Raw genomic sequence first — 18070 nt, forward strand, 5'->3', positions numbered from 1 at the left:
TTTTTTGAACTGATTACCTTAAGTGCCTTTCATAAGTCAACGATATTATTGTACTCAAAATGAATATCTCCATGCGTGCTTAAGTTACCAGATGTTTTGATTACGTGCATCAAAACATTTAATATTTAGTTTAGGTACGTTAATTGGCAAAGCATATATATGTGTGTTTTAAAAAAAGTACATAATTCAAAGAATTCCAAAACTTTTATAACACATAAGATATTAAATTAAAATGTAAAATATCTTTAAACATGTACTTTTATGACATACCTTTGTCCCAAATGATTTCTTGAATAGGATAGCCCGCCACGCGACAATGTAGAACCACGTCTTCCTCAGCCACAACTGACCTGTCTGGTAAAGGTTTAATTGTTGGCGGTCCGTAGACGTTTAGTCTAGCGGAATTTTGAATTATTCCAACTTCATTCTGGGCTGTACAAGTGTACAGCCCACCGTCTTCCACATGTGTATCGCTTATGTTCACGTGACTGACGATATTTCCATTGCGACTGACGAAGTCTCCAACGCGCACGCGTTCGTCATCTCGTACAGGAATCCCGTCTACTGACCAAGTGACTTGAGGTAATGGTGTTCCAGAAGCAATACAATGTAAAGAAACACTAGGCCCAGGCTGGATCGTTTGTTCATTAAAACTGTCCAAGAACACGGGAGAAGTCTCTGTTTGGATGAGTGAAATCATATAAATTGACAAAAAAAACTTCAATTTTTTATTACAACTTCATGTAACAAAGAATGTGAACAATTTGCTGATATTATTACAACTAATTATGGACTAATTGTTGCAGGTTAGTTAAAATACCTATAATAAAGTCAAAAATGTTATATTTTAATCAAATGTTTCTTCTTCGTTATATTTTTCAAGTGGGTTTGTTAAATTTATGAACTTGACTGTGGTGTTTTATATGAATTATTTTCATTATTGATACATATTGTTATTGCTTTATTGATACACATCTTAATCTCATACATAAATTAATTGAAGGCAATAAACTGTAATTCATGGAATTGTACCTTACTTAATCTATTTGTAAGTTTATTATTAATAAATTTAAACCTATTTCAAAGATCAAGATAAAATTCCTGTGAAAGTCTTTGTTAAACTTCTTGTTAGATGCCAATTTTTTTGTATTTCCCATGAGCAGGATTGAAAGACTGTGCACCTGCTCGTTACAAAAAAAAAAATTCAAAACTAATGAAAATCCTAAAAATCAAGTGACTTTTTTTTTATCCTTAGGCTTCACGATCATCAACATTCCACCATTACGTATATATGATGCTTTTTCTTTCAGTACTCTAGATGAGAAGGAAACTGGGGTCCGGGGGGTCGTTGAATGGTCGCGATACTATTTCAGAGGAGGATAAAGAATATTGACATTATTCTTAGTTTATTTTATATCGTTCTTTCGAAATATACTTTGCAATAAAAATAAGTTTATTTACTTGTATGGATTCATTGGATTGGGGGGTCTAATGTTATGGGGGGGGGGTCCTTAAGCCAAAAAAAAAATGTGGAACTCCTTCTTCAAAATCAAGCTGTGATAATGTTCTGTTACGCAGGTAAAGACTCTCGAAAGCATACCAAATTAATAATAAAACATTTTGAACTAGTTGAGGCATAGAGATTAGAAGAACGTCCGAAGAAAGTAGGAATCCTGAAATTTGTCAAATAATTGCACAATGAGAACAAGATAAAACTGAAAAAACAATAATTAAAGAGAAAATAAATAAAATCAAAAAAATATTCAAGATAATTGAAGAAGGATTGAAATATCACAATACTGTGCTTACTTCATAGAATCCACCATAGTCACTTCCAAACACTTTATATACCTGCCTAGAATCCACAACAATCATTGCCAAAGACTCTCTAAACTTACCTAGAATCCATCACAATTTCTGCTAAAAACTTAATACATCTGTCTAGAATCCACTACAGTCACTGCCAGAGACTTTATAAACCTTCATAGAATCCACTACAATCACTACCAAAGACTTTATATACCTGCCTAGGATCCAGCATGGGTCACTGCCAAGGACTTTATACACCTGTCTAAGATCCACCACAGTCACTGCAAAGACTTTTTGCACCTACCTAGAATCCACAACACTCATTCCCAAAGACTTTATAAACGTGACTAGAATCCAGCATGCCACTACCAAATAGTTTATATCTGCCTAGAATCCACCACAGTTACTGCCAGAGACTTTATACACATGTTTAGAATCCACCACAGTCACAGCCAAAGACTTTATACACCTCCATAGGATCCAGCATAGCCACTGGCACAGCTTTCGTGGACGTAGCTAAATTTAATCAGTTTGGGGATCACTTTGAAACAACGGCAGGAAGAGAAAAGCAGAAACTGGTTTTCTTGTTTTGTATCTCACCTCATATTAATGCAAAAGTTGACAGGTTTAAAGTTTTTAAGACTAAGCTGTATTAATAGCACCGAGCACCCACGAGGTAAACACCACCTACAATAAAATTACAGAAATTATAACATTCGTCAATTTTTTTTTTTTAGAACTAAGGAATAGATACTGCAATCCACAATTCCTAGAGGATAACTATTTAGTTCTATAAAATAACTATTGATTGGTTGTTCTCCCTCTGGTGAATCGATCTAAATGATGACGGCTATGTCTGAACTTTATGGGTCTTTAACCTGGCAGTTTAGCCTGTGTCATATAAAGAACAGTTCACGTTGAAAATACCAAATAGTTTTACCTGTGTATTTCATCTGTGGTTCACTTAGATTGAATCCACCAAAACGACAAAGGAAAGTTTGAAGTTTCGTCATTCACAGATTAGTTTCCCCGGAAAGAAAGAAGTTATGGTTAGGATTTTATTTATCATCAGAATTTTTGAGAGCTCTTGGAATTGAAGTTTTACAATCGTTACATTTATCTTTGCCCCTGTTGTCCACAATACATATTAAGCTCGTGCTATCACGAGGATGTTAATTAAATCTCCGATTAGAATAAGAAACTTAGTTACCTCCTAGCAATAGTTCAACAGAAGCTTGAGTAGAACTATCCTTATTTCTGGAGTAGCACTGGTACACTCCTTTATCCTCTCTACTAACTGAACTGAGGTGAAGCGTATCTCGAGATAATATTCGAACTCTACTACTTCCTACCACAAGAGGACGCTGGTTTTTCATCCAATAAACTGTTTCCACTGGATAACCGGTAATGTTACATGTTAGAGTTACAGAGCTTCCTGCATCTACCAGAAGTCGTTTTGGCTCGAGAAGAGCTTGCAGAGGAGCTACAGTAATTAAAAAAGATTAAGTTTATGATGTTAAATGATACAATAAACACATCACAAATAACACTGGTTTGTGAGTTAAAGCATTATGAAAATTGTTTTTAGTTGTTGGACGCAGTTTTATGGTGTACTGTATATATATATACACATATAATGAGATGATTGCAGTGGTTGACTTGTAAAGGGTTCACATCATTCAAATACATTGAAAGTTTCAATATAGCTAAAATCGAAAACACATACAGTGAAGAACGGACGCGAACTATTGGATTAGATAATGAAAACAGGCCTCATTTGTATTTTGCTCAAACTCTCGTGTTTCGATGGCTATGGTTTAAAGAAATTTAGAGCATGTTATCGTAATCAATAATTTAAAGTGTAATAAACGGATGGAAATTCCAATGCAGACGTTGTTTGTTTGTTTGTTTGTTTCAAAGCAAAGCTATATTGGGCCATCTGCTGTGCCCACTACGATAAATCGAGCCCCGGATTTTAGTCCGTAAATTTACCGCTGTCCCTCCGGTGGACCCAAAGAAGACACACAGAGAGAATGGTAGTGTCATTCGAAGAATTACATGACCAGGTGTGAGTTAGTGGTTAATATGCTAAGCTGTGGGCCCAGGAACAAGATTCGAACCCCGATATGCTTTCAGTTGTGGAGGCGTTAAAATCGTGACAGTCAATCTTGATATTCAATCAGGAGTAGTCGCGTGAGTACACTGGTGAGCAGATGTCCTTTATCTGGTCAATAACTTTAAATTAAGGGTGTGTATGCCTAAATTCTGGTCCCAAGTCCAGGATGAGAAAAGAGGAGGGTTGGGCGCGGGGCTAGCAACTCCACCCCGTAAAAACCAACCTGCTACAAGTAACTGCAACAACACCTTCTGTTGGTGAGGTGTTGTAGCGGCCCTATGCTCCACTGGGAGTTTACAGGAATAAAAAAAAATGCCTAAATTCTAGGGGTTTCTGATCTGGCCGTTTAGCTCTTGCATCGCATATGGTGTCAAAAATACCAAAAAGTCAGAATCGACGAAATTCAACATCAAATCGATTCCACTTACTCCAACATGGTATACATGGAGTTAGGATCAGAAATATATTGTTCCATTCATAAAGTTGCAGCCAAGAAGGCTAAATGTTTCCACTTATAAACATGATCAAGCATTTTGAGCTTTATAAAAAGACCACAGAAGTCGAGAGTATAGATAGAACAATGTGCCAGAGACTACTGAAACTGGGCATTTCGGGTACTTTAGGAGTTTTTGTGGGGAAAATTGAACATGGCATGTTTAAGCAAGTATATGCCAGGAAAACAATGAAAAACACAATTGTTGCATAGATTACAATAGCGCAAAGATGTTTGTTTTCTTCAATGTAGTAAGTATTCCCAACACTAATGGAATTATAAAAAATGATTAATATCACAACATTCTGGTTCGTCACTTAATAACCAGTGGATGACGTGTAAATGACCTCGCATACTTTTGAATTTCAGGCCATAATCTTACAATATATATTACATTTTTTTTTAGAATGGGCAGCAATAATAAAAGAAAAAGACTATTAAGAATAATAAAACATATTGTATCCATGTCTAATCCAATCTGAGGGTGGCGGGTTCGAATCCCAGTCCCACCAAACATGCTCGCCCTTTCAGCCGTGGGGGCGTTATAACTGACGGTCAATCCCACTATTCGTTGGTAAAAGAGTAGCCCAAGAGTTGGCGGTGGGTGGTGATGACTAGCTGCCTTCTCTCTAGTTTTCACTGCTAAATTAGGGACGGTTAACGCAGATAGCCCTCGTGTAGCTTTGCGTGAAATTCAAACCAATAGTTTAGTTTTAAGTTTTGGCTTTACTTCTGCTTCAGTTTCAAAATACTAGACATGAATAGTTTTCAAAAATTACAAGTGCGTAAGTATAGGTAAAAATATATTTATAACCGTAAAAAATTAAGCCAAAAAACGTGTGTACTTGAGAATGATCGTATCAGCGATTGAAACGTTGTACCTGTTTTAAAAAATACCCTTTCTTTCTGTAAAATCCGCACCTTGTAATAAAAAGTGAGTAATTGTTCTATTTATTAGTTCTTACAGTAAATACTATATTACTTAGTTTCCTTACGCACCTTAAGTTATAGCAGTGTACTCAGAAACTATATTAATCCCATGATGTACATGTATTACTGAATGTTTTATCCATTGAAATGAAACAGAATAAAATTTTTAATCGAATCATTTGGAATATTTATTCATTTTTCTATACGGTTTGAGTCTTGTATCTATATTACGACGACTAAAGTTAGTACTTAGCGAAGACTTGAGTATTTTAAAATGTAAATAAATTGCCATTACCTCCAAATAAGAAACAAATATTTTGTATATATATTTTCAGTTATGCTTTCTGAAGAGCTACAGCTGCTAACGAGGCCCGCCTGTAGTAAAATGTAATTCAAATTTTGGTTTTTCCTGTTGTTGAAGAAATCTGAAAAAATCACACATTTTCCATATGTTCTCCGATAAAATGAAATGTGTTGAAATTGTTACAGTAATATAGCTTTCAACATTAAAGTAAATGCAAGCTTTGAATTATTCTTGTATTATTTTGTATTATTCTTGTGAAATAGAGGTAACAGAAATCTTACATTAGAATAGCTGAAAATTTCAGAGAAAATAAAATTTAAATAATACCAAGTGGATATTTGTCCGATTAACCAGACAAATAGTTTGAGGGCTATTTGTGAAGCAGTCACAAAGCGCATGTGCAAACTTATCTCAAGCTCAGTAGCAGGACCTCGTAAAAAGTCCGGGGATGAAGAAAACATGTTGAAGATGCTACATTTTGCGGGGAGTACCCATTTAAATCATATGATCAATTAGATCAAATTAATCAGTATGAGTTAACTGTATTTCTTATAATTGAGTTATGTATGATTAAAATACATTTCTTATAGATGAGTTATGTATGATTAAAATATATTTCTTGTAGATGGGTTATGTATGATAAAAATATATTTCTTATAGATGAGTTATGTATGATTAAAATATATTTCTTATAGATGAGTTATGCATGAGTTAAATTAGATTCTCATAACATAATGAAAACTTCAGAATAATCATTCTGGATGAAGATAATTTTAAGGTTTCATGGAGGCTTCTTTATTGTTATGTTTTCTTTATGTATTTTCCAATATACGGCAGCGCAAAGGATCGTAAGATGTGGTCCCTATAATACGTGTAATTAATGGTACTATCCCGCAAGATATAATTTGCATGTCCACAATGCTTATTTCTTCTCACACTATACGGCCGCCATCGCCAAATGCATAACATTCCTTTAGATAAAAAGGGATTGAATCAAGATCCAGATTCTCTTCGAATGTTTAATGCCTTACTGCAAGCAGATAGTATCTTAGTGAGTGTCTCGCATACAAGCCCGATATCGTGAAGTGTGTTTTATAACCTTCTGTGTGCTTTCACAACGTCCATTTGCAATTGCAAATGTGCCTGGTTCAGTATCGGAGCTGGTATCTTTCGATTGTTGTAAGCCTGAACTCACAAAAAGTGGCAATCTGCAATGTGAAGGTTGGCATGACATCAAGTTTTATATAAATGATAGAAATGATTATCTTTTTTGAAATCATTACAACTTCTGGTTTTGAAACACAATGATAACATGAGTTTCTTTGTTAATATTATCAGTCAGTTGAGTCTAAATTTATGGCTCCCAAGCGGCTCAGTGGTAAGTCTGCAGGTTTAAGATGCTAAAAATTGTGTTTAGATACCCGTTATTGGCAGAGCACAGATAGCCCAATAGCCTTGCGCTTAACAACAACCAAACTAAATTTATAGAATATTTTTTTAAATACAGACACTCAATCAGCCTCACCATAATTTTATTTTAACTTTCTTTTTAAATTTTTATGCTAGGAAATCCTTTCTTTTGTATGAATGTATATCAGAACGCATACGGTGTTTACAAGTTAGAAAAACGTAACTGTAACTTCAAACTGTATATACCATCACAACGGATAATGTTTGATATTTCAAACGACTGTTAATTCTTTAAACCATTGAATAAGTAAAACAGACTGAATTTAATGGGGTTACGGAAAATTCTTTTTTTATACAATAAAAAGATTCGAGAAGAGAATGTAGGGCAGTTAAGCTAGAAACATACTTTAGAACTAAACCGTGTATGTGTATATATATATATATATATATATAAAATAAGCATTAAGAAGATTTTAGTAAAGAATCCATTGTCAGTCCTAGTTGTCACCTTAAAATCCTAACGAATAATACCTGTGGTAATAGTTCCCAAATGCGTTAGGGATATCCCATCTACCAGATAAAATACAAACGCTAATGTTAAACTAGCCAGCAAGCATGGAAAATCAATTAAGGGTATGGAGTTTAGTGCTCACACTCTCAACGTCTCAACTTCTACTGCCTTTCGCTGTTTTGGGAAGGCAGTTACCCTTAAAGTTCTTATAATTCCTAAAGTAGAAATGAAACCATCCTAACATTTGTACTATATGCAACTCCCAAACTCCGCCCTTACAAAAGAAATATAATAAAATAATGTTTAATATTCAATAAATAAATAAGGCTCAATAGGTGATTATATAAAGTCTTCATGAAAGGTAAATGATGTTTAATATTTTACAGCAAAAAAATGACAGCTCGTGATGCAAATGTGGATTAATCGCAATCTAAACCTTTAAAGAGACACTCCGCCACGCAGCGTTGATCATATTCGGCTCTCAAAAAATACAAAAATCTGTTCGTATGTCCGTCGTTATCAACGGACACGAATCACATTAGCCAGGACAATGAACAATAATGTTCTACATATGTTTACCAAGATTCATCAAAATCCGATTATGTTTGACTGAGTTATAGAGCAAAAAAATAGTGTGAAAAACGGTTCCATGTTAATAGACAGGGATTTTTTTGGATTTTCGTGACCTTGCTATAACATTGACCCTTCAACAGCTAATCACTTCTAAGTTTGGTCATATTCCAAATGTATGCCAAAATTCGTCTTAATCCATTCTGCCGTTTTCGAGAAATCTTGTTGACAAACATACACACACACAGGAGTGAAAACATAACCTCCGTCCATTTTCGGTGGCAGAGACAATAACAGAATTTTAGGTCTTGTGCTAGGAGAGGTATGCTTTGGTTATGACAGCCTAGCGACGAGCCTTGCAATGGAACTACGCTGCAGGGTTATTGTTAAGATGCATGGTCGTCAGGCAGATCGTGAACGGACGTGACGACATGAACTGTAACGACGTGATGAGGCTCCAAAGTTGTTTTAATATAACGTACTCAACCCATGTATTTAGCTTATATATATCATATATGCTAGAAAATAGGATGAAATGCTGTTTTAGTTTACAATCAAGAAAAAAAAAATTTCATTGTTTTATTTTATGGAAAAAAACATCAAACACTAAATGCTACCATGAATGCTGTTCTCTTCGAGTGATTATTCAGTAGAACAAAACTTACCAGCTACAATATAACCTTATGTTAACAAATATTTTCACTTGTTTTTCAAAACATTACAGACGCTTTCTTTAGTGTATGTTTTGTTTTCATGTGTGTGTGGTTGATTTAGAACTTCCTTAGATGTTCACATGTTGTACTGACTATGTTTACTGAATTTATAAGATGAAGATTTTTCAAACACAGTCTCTTAAGCTATTTGCTATCGTTGGGGTGAAGTTTTGTAATGCATATTCGTCTGCTTAGTTACGTAAAAATTATACATTTTAAATTTTCTACTTAATATAAAACGATATATATTTATGTGTCTATTATTATTATTATTAGTTCTAAAGCGAGAATCTGGTATGAGAATTATTAAGAATATGTTTAAAGTTTGAATAATTATATTGTGACCATACAATAATAACAATCCGGATTGAAATCATTATGTGAATTGCAAACGAGTTGTCTTTATTTAGTGAATTATAATGTAAGCTCTAAACTGCGGGTTGAAAAAACATTTTACTGTATCCCCTTTCTTTAAAATATCAATGCTTAATTGAACGAAGTGCGTTGTTTTTCATTGGCAAATAACTACTCAGAATGTTGCTAATGGTGTATGAAGCTTTAATTGCCGTTCTAACGTGTTTTGATATTAGTAAACGGTTTAGAAATGAACTTGAAAGGTGTTGTTATTGGACTACATCCTCCAATACAGATGCAGTCCATTAGCAACGCCTTTCAGATATACTCTCCTCTACCTAAACCTTCTCTCAAGCAAAAAGTGTAATGATAGGTTTTAAGTCTTTCCTGTTTTTCATTTTGGAGAGTAAAATCATCTAGGTACTGGTAACATGAACGTTGGAACACGACGGGTAGGAATACTCATCTCTGATATAAAAGGAAAAGTGCCCACTTTATCTCTACGCCATAAATCTCGATCAGTTTACGATTTTTTCAACTATGCTTGAGTTTTTGGTCCAAAAACGTAGCTAACTGTAAATAGATAAAGATTCTGAAATGAATTTCGCAGTTGGAGATAGAGAGTTTCTCAACATTGATCCCACACAAATTCTGCTTCCGATTCGGATGACTAAGTAAAAACTTTAAAAGCCAAGGATGATGGTGAAGATGTTTATAATTTAGAGAAAACTATTTTATACACCAAATGGCGAGCTGTTTAGTAGAGATGTCTCAGTCTAGAAATAATTTGTGTGACAGACTTCTATCCAGATACAAAATAATGGATTGTTGGTTGGAGGTTTATGGCGCAAAGCACCAGGGCAATCTGCGCCAAACGATCAGTACAAAAACTGAAAAACACCAAACATGCTTGCCCTTTCAAACGTGGGGACGTTATAATGTGGTGGTCAATTCCAATATTCGTTGGTAAAAGAGTAGCTGAAGAGTTGGCGATGAAAGGTGATGACTAGCTGCCTTCCCTCTAGTCTTACACTGCTACATTAGGGACGGCTAGCGCAGATAGCCTTCGTGTAGCTTTGCGCGAAATTCATAACAAAATAAACCAAGAAACTCAAAAAATAAAAATAAAGGCAAAAGTATAAAAAAACAAGCCAACAACAGAGCATTGTCCGTAAGTGGGGTTAAAAAATCAAAATTAAGTACAAAGGCCAATGACTCGTAAAGTAAATAATAGAAATTAAAATATTCAAACGAAGATCAAACTATTTAGAGAGCGCAGTTATTTGTTCTCAGTTGAAGTGATTACCTTTTTAAACTCACCTTTATATTGTGGTAATAGGCAACATAACGTCCATGTAATTCATTTTATTGGTTACTTGGGTCGAGTGTAGCCCAGTGATTAGCAATCCCGTACTGTGAATCTTAATATTCGTGGTTCAAAAACACATTCTTCACACTTTGGGGCCGTGGTTGCGCTATAAAAGTTAATGTCAAATCCATCCGACTAGTCAATCAGACAAGAGTAGCCCAAGAGCTGGTGGTTGGGCAGTTAGTTAGACAAATATCCAGGTTTCGTGAAATTTTCAAACAAATAAAGTTGTTATTTGTTATTTAGCTAACATTTAAACTTAATACACTTGTAAGAAGAACTTCCTTTATGCAAGCGTAAAAATAAAATTTCATAAATATATGAGTGCGTGACTTGTTTGTTTGTTTTTTTAATTTCATGCAAAGCTACACGAGGGCTATCTGCATTAGCCATTCCTAATTTAGCAGGGAAATACTAGAGAGAAGGCAGCACCACCCACCGCCAACGGTTGGGCTACTCTTTTATCAACGAATTGTGGGATTGACCGTCACATCTTAACACCCCCATGGCTGAAAGGGCGAGCATGTTTGGTGGGACGAGGATTCGAACCCGCGACCCTCAGATTGCGAGTCGAGCGCCCTAGCCACCTGGCTATGCCGGGCTAAGAGTGCTTGATTAGACAAATATCCAGATATGAAGAAAATAATCTCTACTTTGTAAAACCATCTTTAAACTGAAATCGAATGATGATGCTAGAAAATAGTTATATATATTCTATATATATATATATATATTCTAAGATAGTTTCCTACTAAAGGTAACATAAGACTAATTGGTTTAATATGATGTCAGTTTGGAAATTACAATGTTTTTTTTTACTTCTTAAATACATATTCAAAACATTTCAGAGAAATTATATTGACGTTTGAAATGCTAGACACTTTGCAGAATTCTTAACATTTTACGTATCGACACTGCCCTATTCAGTTTGAATAAAACATTTTCCAGTAAACATGTTTTTAGCTTTATTTTTTTCAAATCATTTATAATAGAAATGCATTTTAAAAACATTTCAACTTTACAAGTATTTATATCTATCATGCAAATATCAAGCTACAAGCTCTTTATCAACAACACCTCAAATATTGTCAAATTTATGAACATATCTTGTAGAAGCGCTGCTAAGCTAATAAAAAAAATTCACGTGTACTTCCAAGCTTATGAACAACACACAAAATTCTGTCACACTTTAGAATAGCTTCGACATCTAAAATCTGGTAATGCAGAACCTAGCAACATCTTCACCTGTTTCCAGACAACTAAAGTATTATTTGTGGACTTTAGATTATTAGTGATGAGTAAAGGACTTTGCATCAATAGTTGCAAACCTAAAGGTATTGTCAAACTCATAAACACACTCCTCATGCTTTGTTAGGATCGTCAACAATGCTCAATAGTTGTATTAGATTTGCCAACAGCATGTAAAAGTACACTTAGACTTGTTAAGGACATTATTAAATACTGTTAAGCGTTTCAACAGAATTCACAAGAATGTTAGATATTTCATCAACATGTACAAGATCAGTGTTTGTCAGATTCATCAACAGCGCAATGAAACAGTTGTACGAAGTTCATCAACGAAATCTAATGAGAACATCCATAAGTGTTCACACGCCTCTGAGTTACAATCTGAAATTGAAAAATTAAGAGGAATGTGAAGAAATGTAGTTTACAGTTTTTATCCACAAACAACATCGACCTTAGTGGCAATATTCGTAAATTCTATTAGTATTAGAAGTAGGAAACCAAAGAATATATTAGGCATTTAGGACAGCTTTTCTTCACTGAAATTCGCGTTTTAGTGAGAAAAACAATTCACAAATATATAAATTGTTGTAGGAGATATTGAAAAAAGTTAAAACACACGTCTATAACAAAAAAATGTCTTTTATTAGCTACGTTTCACAAATAAATAAATTGGTTTGAATTGCGCGCAAAGTTACACGAGGGCTATTTGCGCTAGCCGTCCCTAATTTAGCAGTGAAAGTTTGTTTGTTTGTTTTCAATTTCGCGCAAAGCTACACAAGGGCTATCTGCGCTAGCAGTCCCTAATTTAGCAGTGTAAGACTAGAGGGAGGGCAGCTAGTCATCACCACCGACCGCCAACTTTTGGGCTACTCTTTTACTAACGAATAGTGGGATTGACCGTCACATTATAATGCCCCCACGGCTGAAAGGGCAGGCATGTTTGGTGTGACGGGGATTCGAACCCGCGACCATTAGATTGCGAGTCGAGCGCCCTAACCACCTGGCCATGCCGGGCCAGCAGTGAAAGACTAGAGGAAAGGCAGCTAGTGATCATTACCCACCGCAAACTCTTTTACCAACGAATAGTGGGATTTACCGTCACATCTTAACGCCCCCACGGCTGAAAGGGCGAGCATATTTGGTGGGACGAGGATTCGAACCCGCGACCCTCAGATTGTGAGTCGAGTGCCCAAGCCACCTGACCATACCGGGCCAATAAAACAAATATATATCAAGGTAGTCCGCTGAATAATTATGCATAGTTCATTGCGACGATATGTCACATGTTATCTAAACACCTGATACATTTTAGGTTATTAGTGGTGAGTAAAGGAATATGCATCAAAATTAAACAAATTAATTAAAAACACCCACAAGTATTGTTATTCATTTTAAGAACATTTATAAAGTTTGAACAACAAAAATTAGGAATAAACGTCCTTTACTCTCCAGATATTTAATACTTTATTTATATTTCAACCTCCAGCCCATACGAAGAATTTTGAAAAGAGGGGGTGAGGGGAGGTGCAACTTTCTAAAAGGAGCCCATAATTTATTCTAACTTTGGGACTCCATAATTTCAATACAATTAAAAATTTGCGTATTCAAGTAATTTAAAGTATAAAGTAAAAATGGTGCCCAAATAAATCAGATTGTATTGGTACTCATAATGTAGGTTATCAGAATACTTTTTAAAGTGGCATGGCGCAATTCGAGTATTCTAGTTCGGAACAAAACGATTAAACATCATAAAATAAATTTATTGATATCATTATAAACTAATTAACAAATGTAACTAAATGTCACTCAAAATAGTATTTCACAGTTCCATCTTTCGAGGATGTAACTGAGCAAATCGAGTGACTATTTTGTCCAAGTCATGCTCAAAGTAATAATGGATCATAGTCATTCGTCCATAATATACAAAATTTAAACAAGTATGTAAACAAACGGAAATTATTATTTTTGTATCTATCAGGGGCTCTTCTCGTCCATTTATTATTTTGCGCCCCTCTTGTCGACTTACTATATGGGGCCCATCTTATCGATTTACTTTCTTGGACCTCTTTGTAGATTTAGTATCATGGGACACGAATGAGATCCTTGCCTAAAAATTAGGGTTGATTGCCTCGTTGTTGCTACGGCACTGATATTATACATTTTTATGCTTCTAAAACGTTTACTTTTATTATCCAACTTTAAATATATCGGGACCCTTCTGATGATACGTAGAGGACCTTGTGATGATAATCATGGCCGACTCTGATATAGGAGTCCTTCCCTGTCCGTCATTAAAGGGGCCCTTGACTGTTTATAGGTGCCAGCCATGACTATTATTAATATATTTTAGCTCGTTTTTTTACATCATTTGTTACTGTGAAGGGACTTGTTCATCAATAATATGATGTATTTTCTACTAAATTGAATTTTTGTGTTAAAGGGATCATTTTTATTAGATAGAGTTGGATGGTTTTTCCATCTATTCATAAAACTTTTAATACCGAGATTGCCTTAATTGGAAAGAAGATGGTTGCAACTGCACCTAACGCACTTTTCCTTCTGACGACCTCAAACAAACGTTTCGCTATTGTGGCTTCATCAGAACTTGTACAAAAGCTGATTAATATGAAAAGATTCCGTTTACAGGGCTTCATATACTCATCATTAATAACATAAAATAATTTAGTTATTTGAATAATTGTTGACAATCCTGTCACAATTAATTATTCATAATTGTTCAACAGATTACCTTTTAGATTAGTTGTATAACTTTAGTTATACACTTTAGTGAAGAAAAGGAAAATTCACAATTAATGAAAAGATACGTTACCTTATCAAATCCCTTTGATGTTACTTTGCTTAATACTGTCGTAATGAGTTGTTAACAATGTTCAGAATATTAATGTTGTTTCACGGTTGTTCTAATAGTATAGTTATGGTGCTAGCTATATTATGCTATACATACATTTGACATAAATTATTTATGTGAAACTGAAAACTAACGATAAATTCAGGGATAAAAATAATAAAGGACAAATTTACACATCTAAATGAAAGCTTTTTATAGTTTTATTTCCTGCATCGTCGTGTTTTATTATTTGCTACAAAATATTTTAAGTTGAAAGGAAACTAATCATACAAACAATACTAAAACAATAGAGCTACAGGTACTTACTTTGTTACTGAGACTTGAAATATTTAATTTTAAGATAATTAGTCTGTGTTTGTAAAACTAGCCTCCTGAACTGTTGTGAAATAATGTGAACTGGTGTTTGTAGTTTTATATAACTGTTACACATTTAATGGTTGTAGAAACATAATAGTGAAATGTGGTTGTAAGACTGTGTGATATACTAGCGTAACTGAGTGATGATCTACAGGGTAAAATATTAAGGCTATTGGGTGTGATATGTGTGTGTTTGAATGGAAGTTTAGTTAAATGTAACTTTGTTTATTTTGGATTTTTGTTGTTAGCTATTATAGTTTTCATTAGATCTGTTTTTTTGTTCGTTAGATATAAACTTATGGTTGTTTACGTTTGGGAATCCTTCTTTGTGTGGGAAGTATTGAAGCGTTTTTGTACTGTTCACATTTGCACAACACATATGTCCAGAGATGAGCATGTGTGTCAAAAAAAATAAAACTGGAAATCCGATGAAGGGCTGTTGCTCGAAACGTTTTCGTGTTCACTAATAAAATTATCTTAATTTGGCGAGTTTTTTACCATTATCATATTTTCTACTTTTAAGTTCTTAGTGGGACATTTTTTTCTGTTCTGTTTTCTCTGACAAAGCATTGATTTTTTCACATTTTGTTTGTGTGTATGAGGAGCGAGCTAACTGTTCTTTCATTGTTTCACCTGGTTCTTGTGTTATGTTGATTGTTAACTTGGATTGTTTTATTGCTTTGCAGCTTTTGGTTATAATGTGCTGTTTATTTAACAAATGCTTATTGTAGGGATGTTTTTGTGTTATACTACGTTGTTGTTGTGATTTGAAAATATTATCGAAGTATTGCTCAGGTATCAGTTTTATAATAATAGTTTTTAAGATTTTTTGTACTGTTTGAACGACATTGGGCGTAGAGCTGTTTCGATTTATTCACTTTAGTTCTCATGTTATTGTCCCCTTTTGACATTGTCAGGGTTATGTGGTGTATATTATTGTACCCTTTTGACATTGTCAGGGTTATGTGATGTATATTATTGTCCCCTTATGACATTGTCGGAATGATGTTATGTATAATGGAGAAATATTGGCTGAACTCTGTAGTTGTCCGTCCGGAACTTTTATAGTTACTCTAAGAAGGCAGAATTTCTTTCTGTATTGATTAGTTGTAGCGTGAGCTTGATTTATGGGCAGAGGTTGTTTAGTACGTGGCAAAACTATTTTAGTGTCTTTTTCCATGATTCCATACACCAAATATGTCTTCTACGTATTTGTAACATACATCTGAACTCCATTTTTACACGTATCAAGGAATATCACTGGAAATGTAACTCCCGTTCTGTTATCCGTTCTTATTCCTTTTTCTATATTTTGTACAAAGTGTTTTCGAATTTGAAATAACTGTTCGACAAGATTATGTCAAGCATTGTGAGGTGGTTTCTAAGTTGTTGTTTTGTATACATGAAGTTAATAATGTTATCCATGTCTTTTTCTGTCGATATGGATGGATAGAAGGTGACTACGTTTAAGGTAAATAAAATGGAGTTATCGAATATTATTTGTATTGTTTAAGTGTGACGGTGCAAATTTTAAACACAGTTTCAACTGTTGATCCAGTAAACAGGATATAGTTTTTGTCGCAGAGTCATATGCTGACACTATGGGTCTTCAGTTATTCTATATAGTTCAGATATACGCCGATGGGAGGGTCTTAATTCTGTTATTTTTTTACCCGAAAAATATCTTCTCCTTTTAGGTAATTGAGTATCGTTTTGGTTGTTATATGGGTGTTATGAAAACATTAGTCTATCTTAAATTTGCAGCTTTTGGTTAGGACTACGAAACCTTTTCCGTTATTGACTTTTTTTCTTTATAATTATATTGTATTCGTTCAGAATTTTTTATAGCGGCTTTTTCTACTGGTGATATGTTATCTTTTCCTTGATGATTTTTATGTGTAGCCAGGATATATATATCATCTATCGTTGTAAGTAACGATGTGTTTTTTTTTGTTCTGTGGCTGTTGATGGTTTGGGCGGTTGATATTTCTTGGAGCCAAATGGGCGATTTCTGGTCGATAGGTAATTCTGGTTATCTTTCTTCCGATTTATATCTCCTATAGAATCTTAGTTAGTAGTGGATGGATTAGCCTTGTCCAGTGTATCTTCGGAGATTTCACTTGTGTCTTCTGTGTTTTTTGTTTGTTTTTGTCTAGAGTTTTTGAGGGGTTTATTTTTTTCTTTAGTTTCATGATGTACTTTAAGGAGGACACTGTATATAGCTTTTCTTAATGATGTTAAAATCTATAGACGGGTGTTATCTGTTATTTTGGGCCTTTTGCCAGGAGTAACATAGCGATAGACTGAAGATTTATGTCATTTTCTACGATAACTGTTTGGTGAACTATTAGGTGTCTTTTCGTAGTTTGGAACACTTTTCTTGCTTTTTTAGGGCACGTAGAGTTGATAACTTGCATTTATGTCAAATTAGTCATGCAATTGTTTCTTAAATCTGCATATTTGACGTTGTGGAATTAAACCTGGTTTGGAATTCAGAGTATGTTATTTTTTCGATTATTGATAAAAAAAAAACATTCTATTAATCTCTGGTAACGTTGATTTTCACGATAATTCGAATTTATAAAATTTCGTAGAATGGTTTTATAAAAACGATGTTGATACACACTTTTGGAAGATTTGAAGCTTTGTAAGCATGTAAGTAGTCAGATGAAATGTTTAATTCTTTTTAGCATGATGTAATTTTTCGGTATTGTTGTAGAAAGCCTATTTGTTTTTTCTGTTCTGACCAATTTTTTTTTTCCGTATGAAGTATACTAATGTATCGCTAAAGTGGTTTCGGTCGACTGATGAAAATGTTTCGAACATGTAACGCATACTGGCGAGATATAAACATTTTTGACAATAAAGTTTAAAACAACAACCTTCAGTCTCCATGTGTATTTCAACTTAAGTGGCTCGTCATGGCCAGGTGGTTAAAGCACTCGGCTCATAATCTAATGGTCGCGGGTTCAAATCCCCATCACACCAAACATGCTCGCTCTTTCAGCCGTGGGGGC

General features: G+C 34.4%; 1 protein-coding gene across 1 annotated transcript; it reads right to left on the minus strand.

Moving 5' to 3' along the window:
* Positions 1 to 259: 259 nt before the first annotated feature.
* LOC111088071 (Down syndrome cell adhesion molecule-like protein Dscam2) lies at positions 260 to 3295 on the minus strand. Its single transcript, XM_022396947.1, has 2 exons — positions 3020 to 3295; positions 260 to 678 (listed from the first exon to the last, which is right to left on the minus strand). Exons 1-2 carry the CDS (start codon positions 3183 to 3185, stop codon positions 260 to 262), a joined length of 585 nt encoding a protein of 194 aa, XP_022252655.1. The 5' UTR covers positions 3186 to 3295.
* Positions 3296 to 18070: the final 14775 nt, after the last annotated feature.

Source organism: Limulus polyphemus, unplaced genomic scaffold (assembly GCF_000517525.1).
Source record: "Limulus polyphemus unplaced genomic scaffold, Limulus_polyphemus-2.1.2 Scaffold3071, whole genome shotgun sequence".
In the NCBI taxonomy this organism is placed as follows: domain Eukaryota; kingdom Metazoa; phylum Arthropoda; class Merostomata; order Xiphosura; family Limulidae; genus Limulus; species Limulus polyphemus.

Bases quoted from the DNA above. Each gene is read 5' to 3' on its own strand.
- LOC111088071 (XM_022396947.1), bottom strand. From the start codon at position 3,185: ATGAAAAACCAGCGTCCTCTTGTGGTAGGAAGTAGTAGAGTTCGAATA. The intron at 679-3,019 runs GTAACTAAGTTT...TCATCCAAACAG, and splicing joins TGTTGAACTATTGCTAGGAG to AGACTTCTCCCGTGTTCTTG.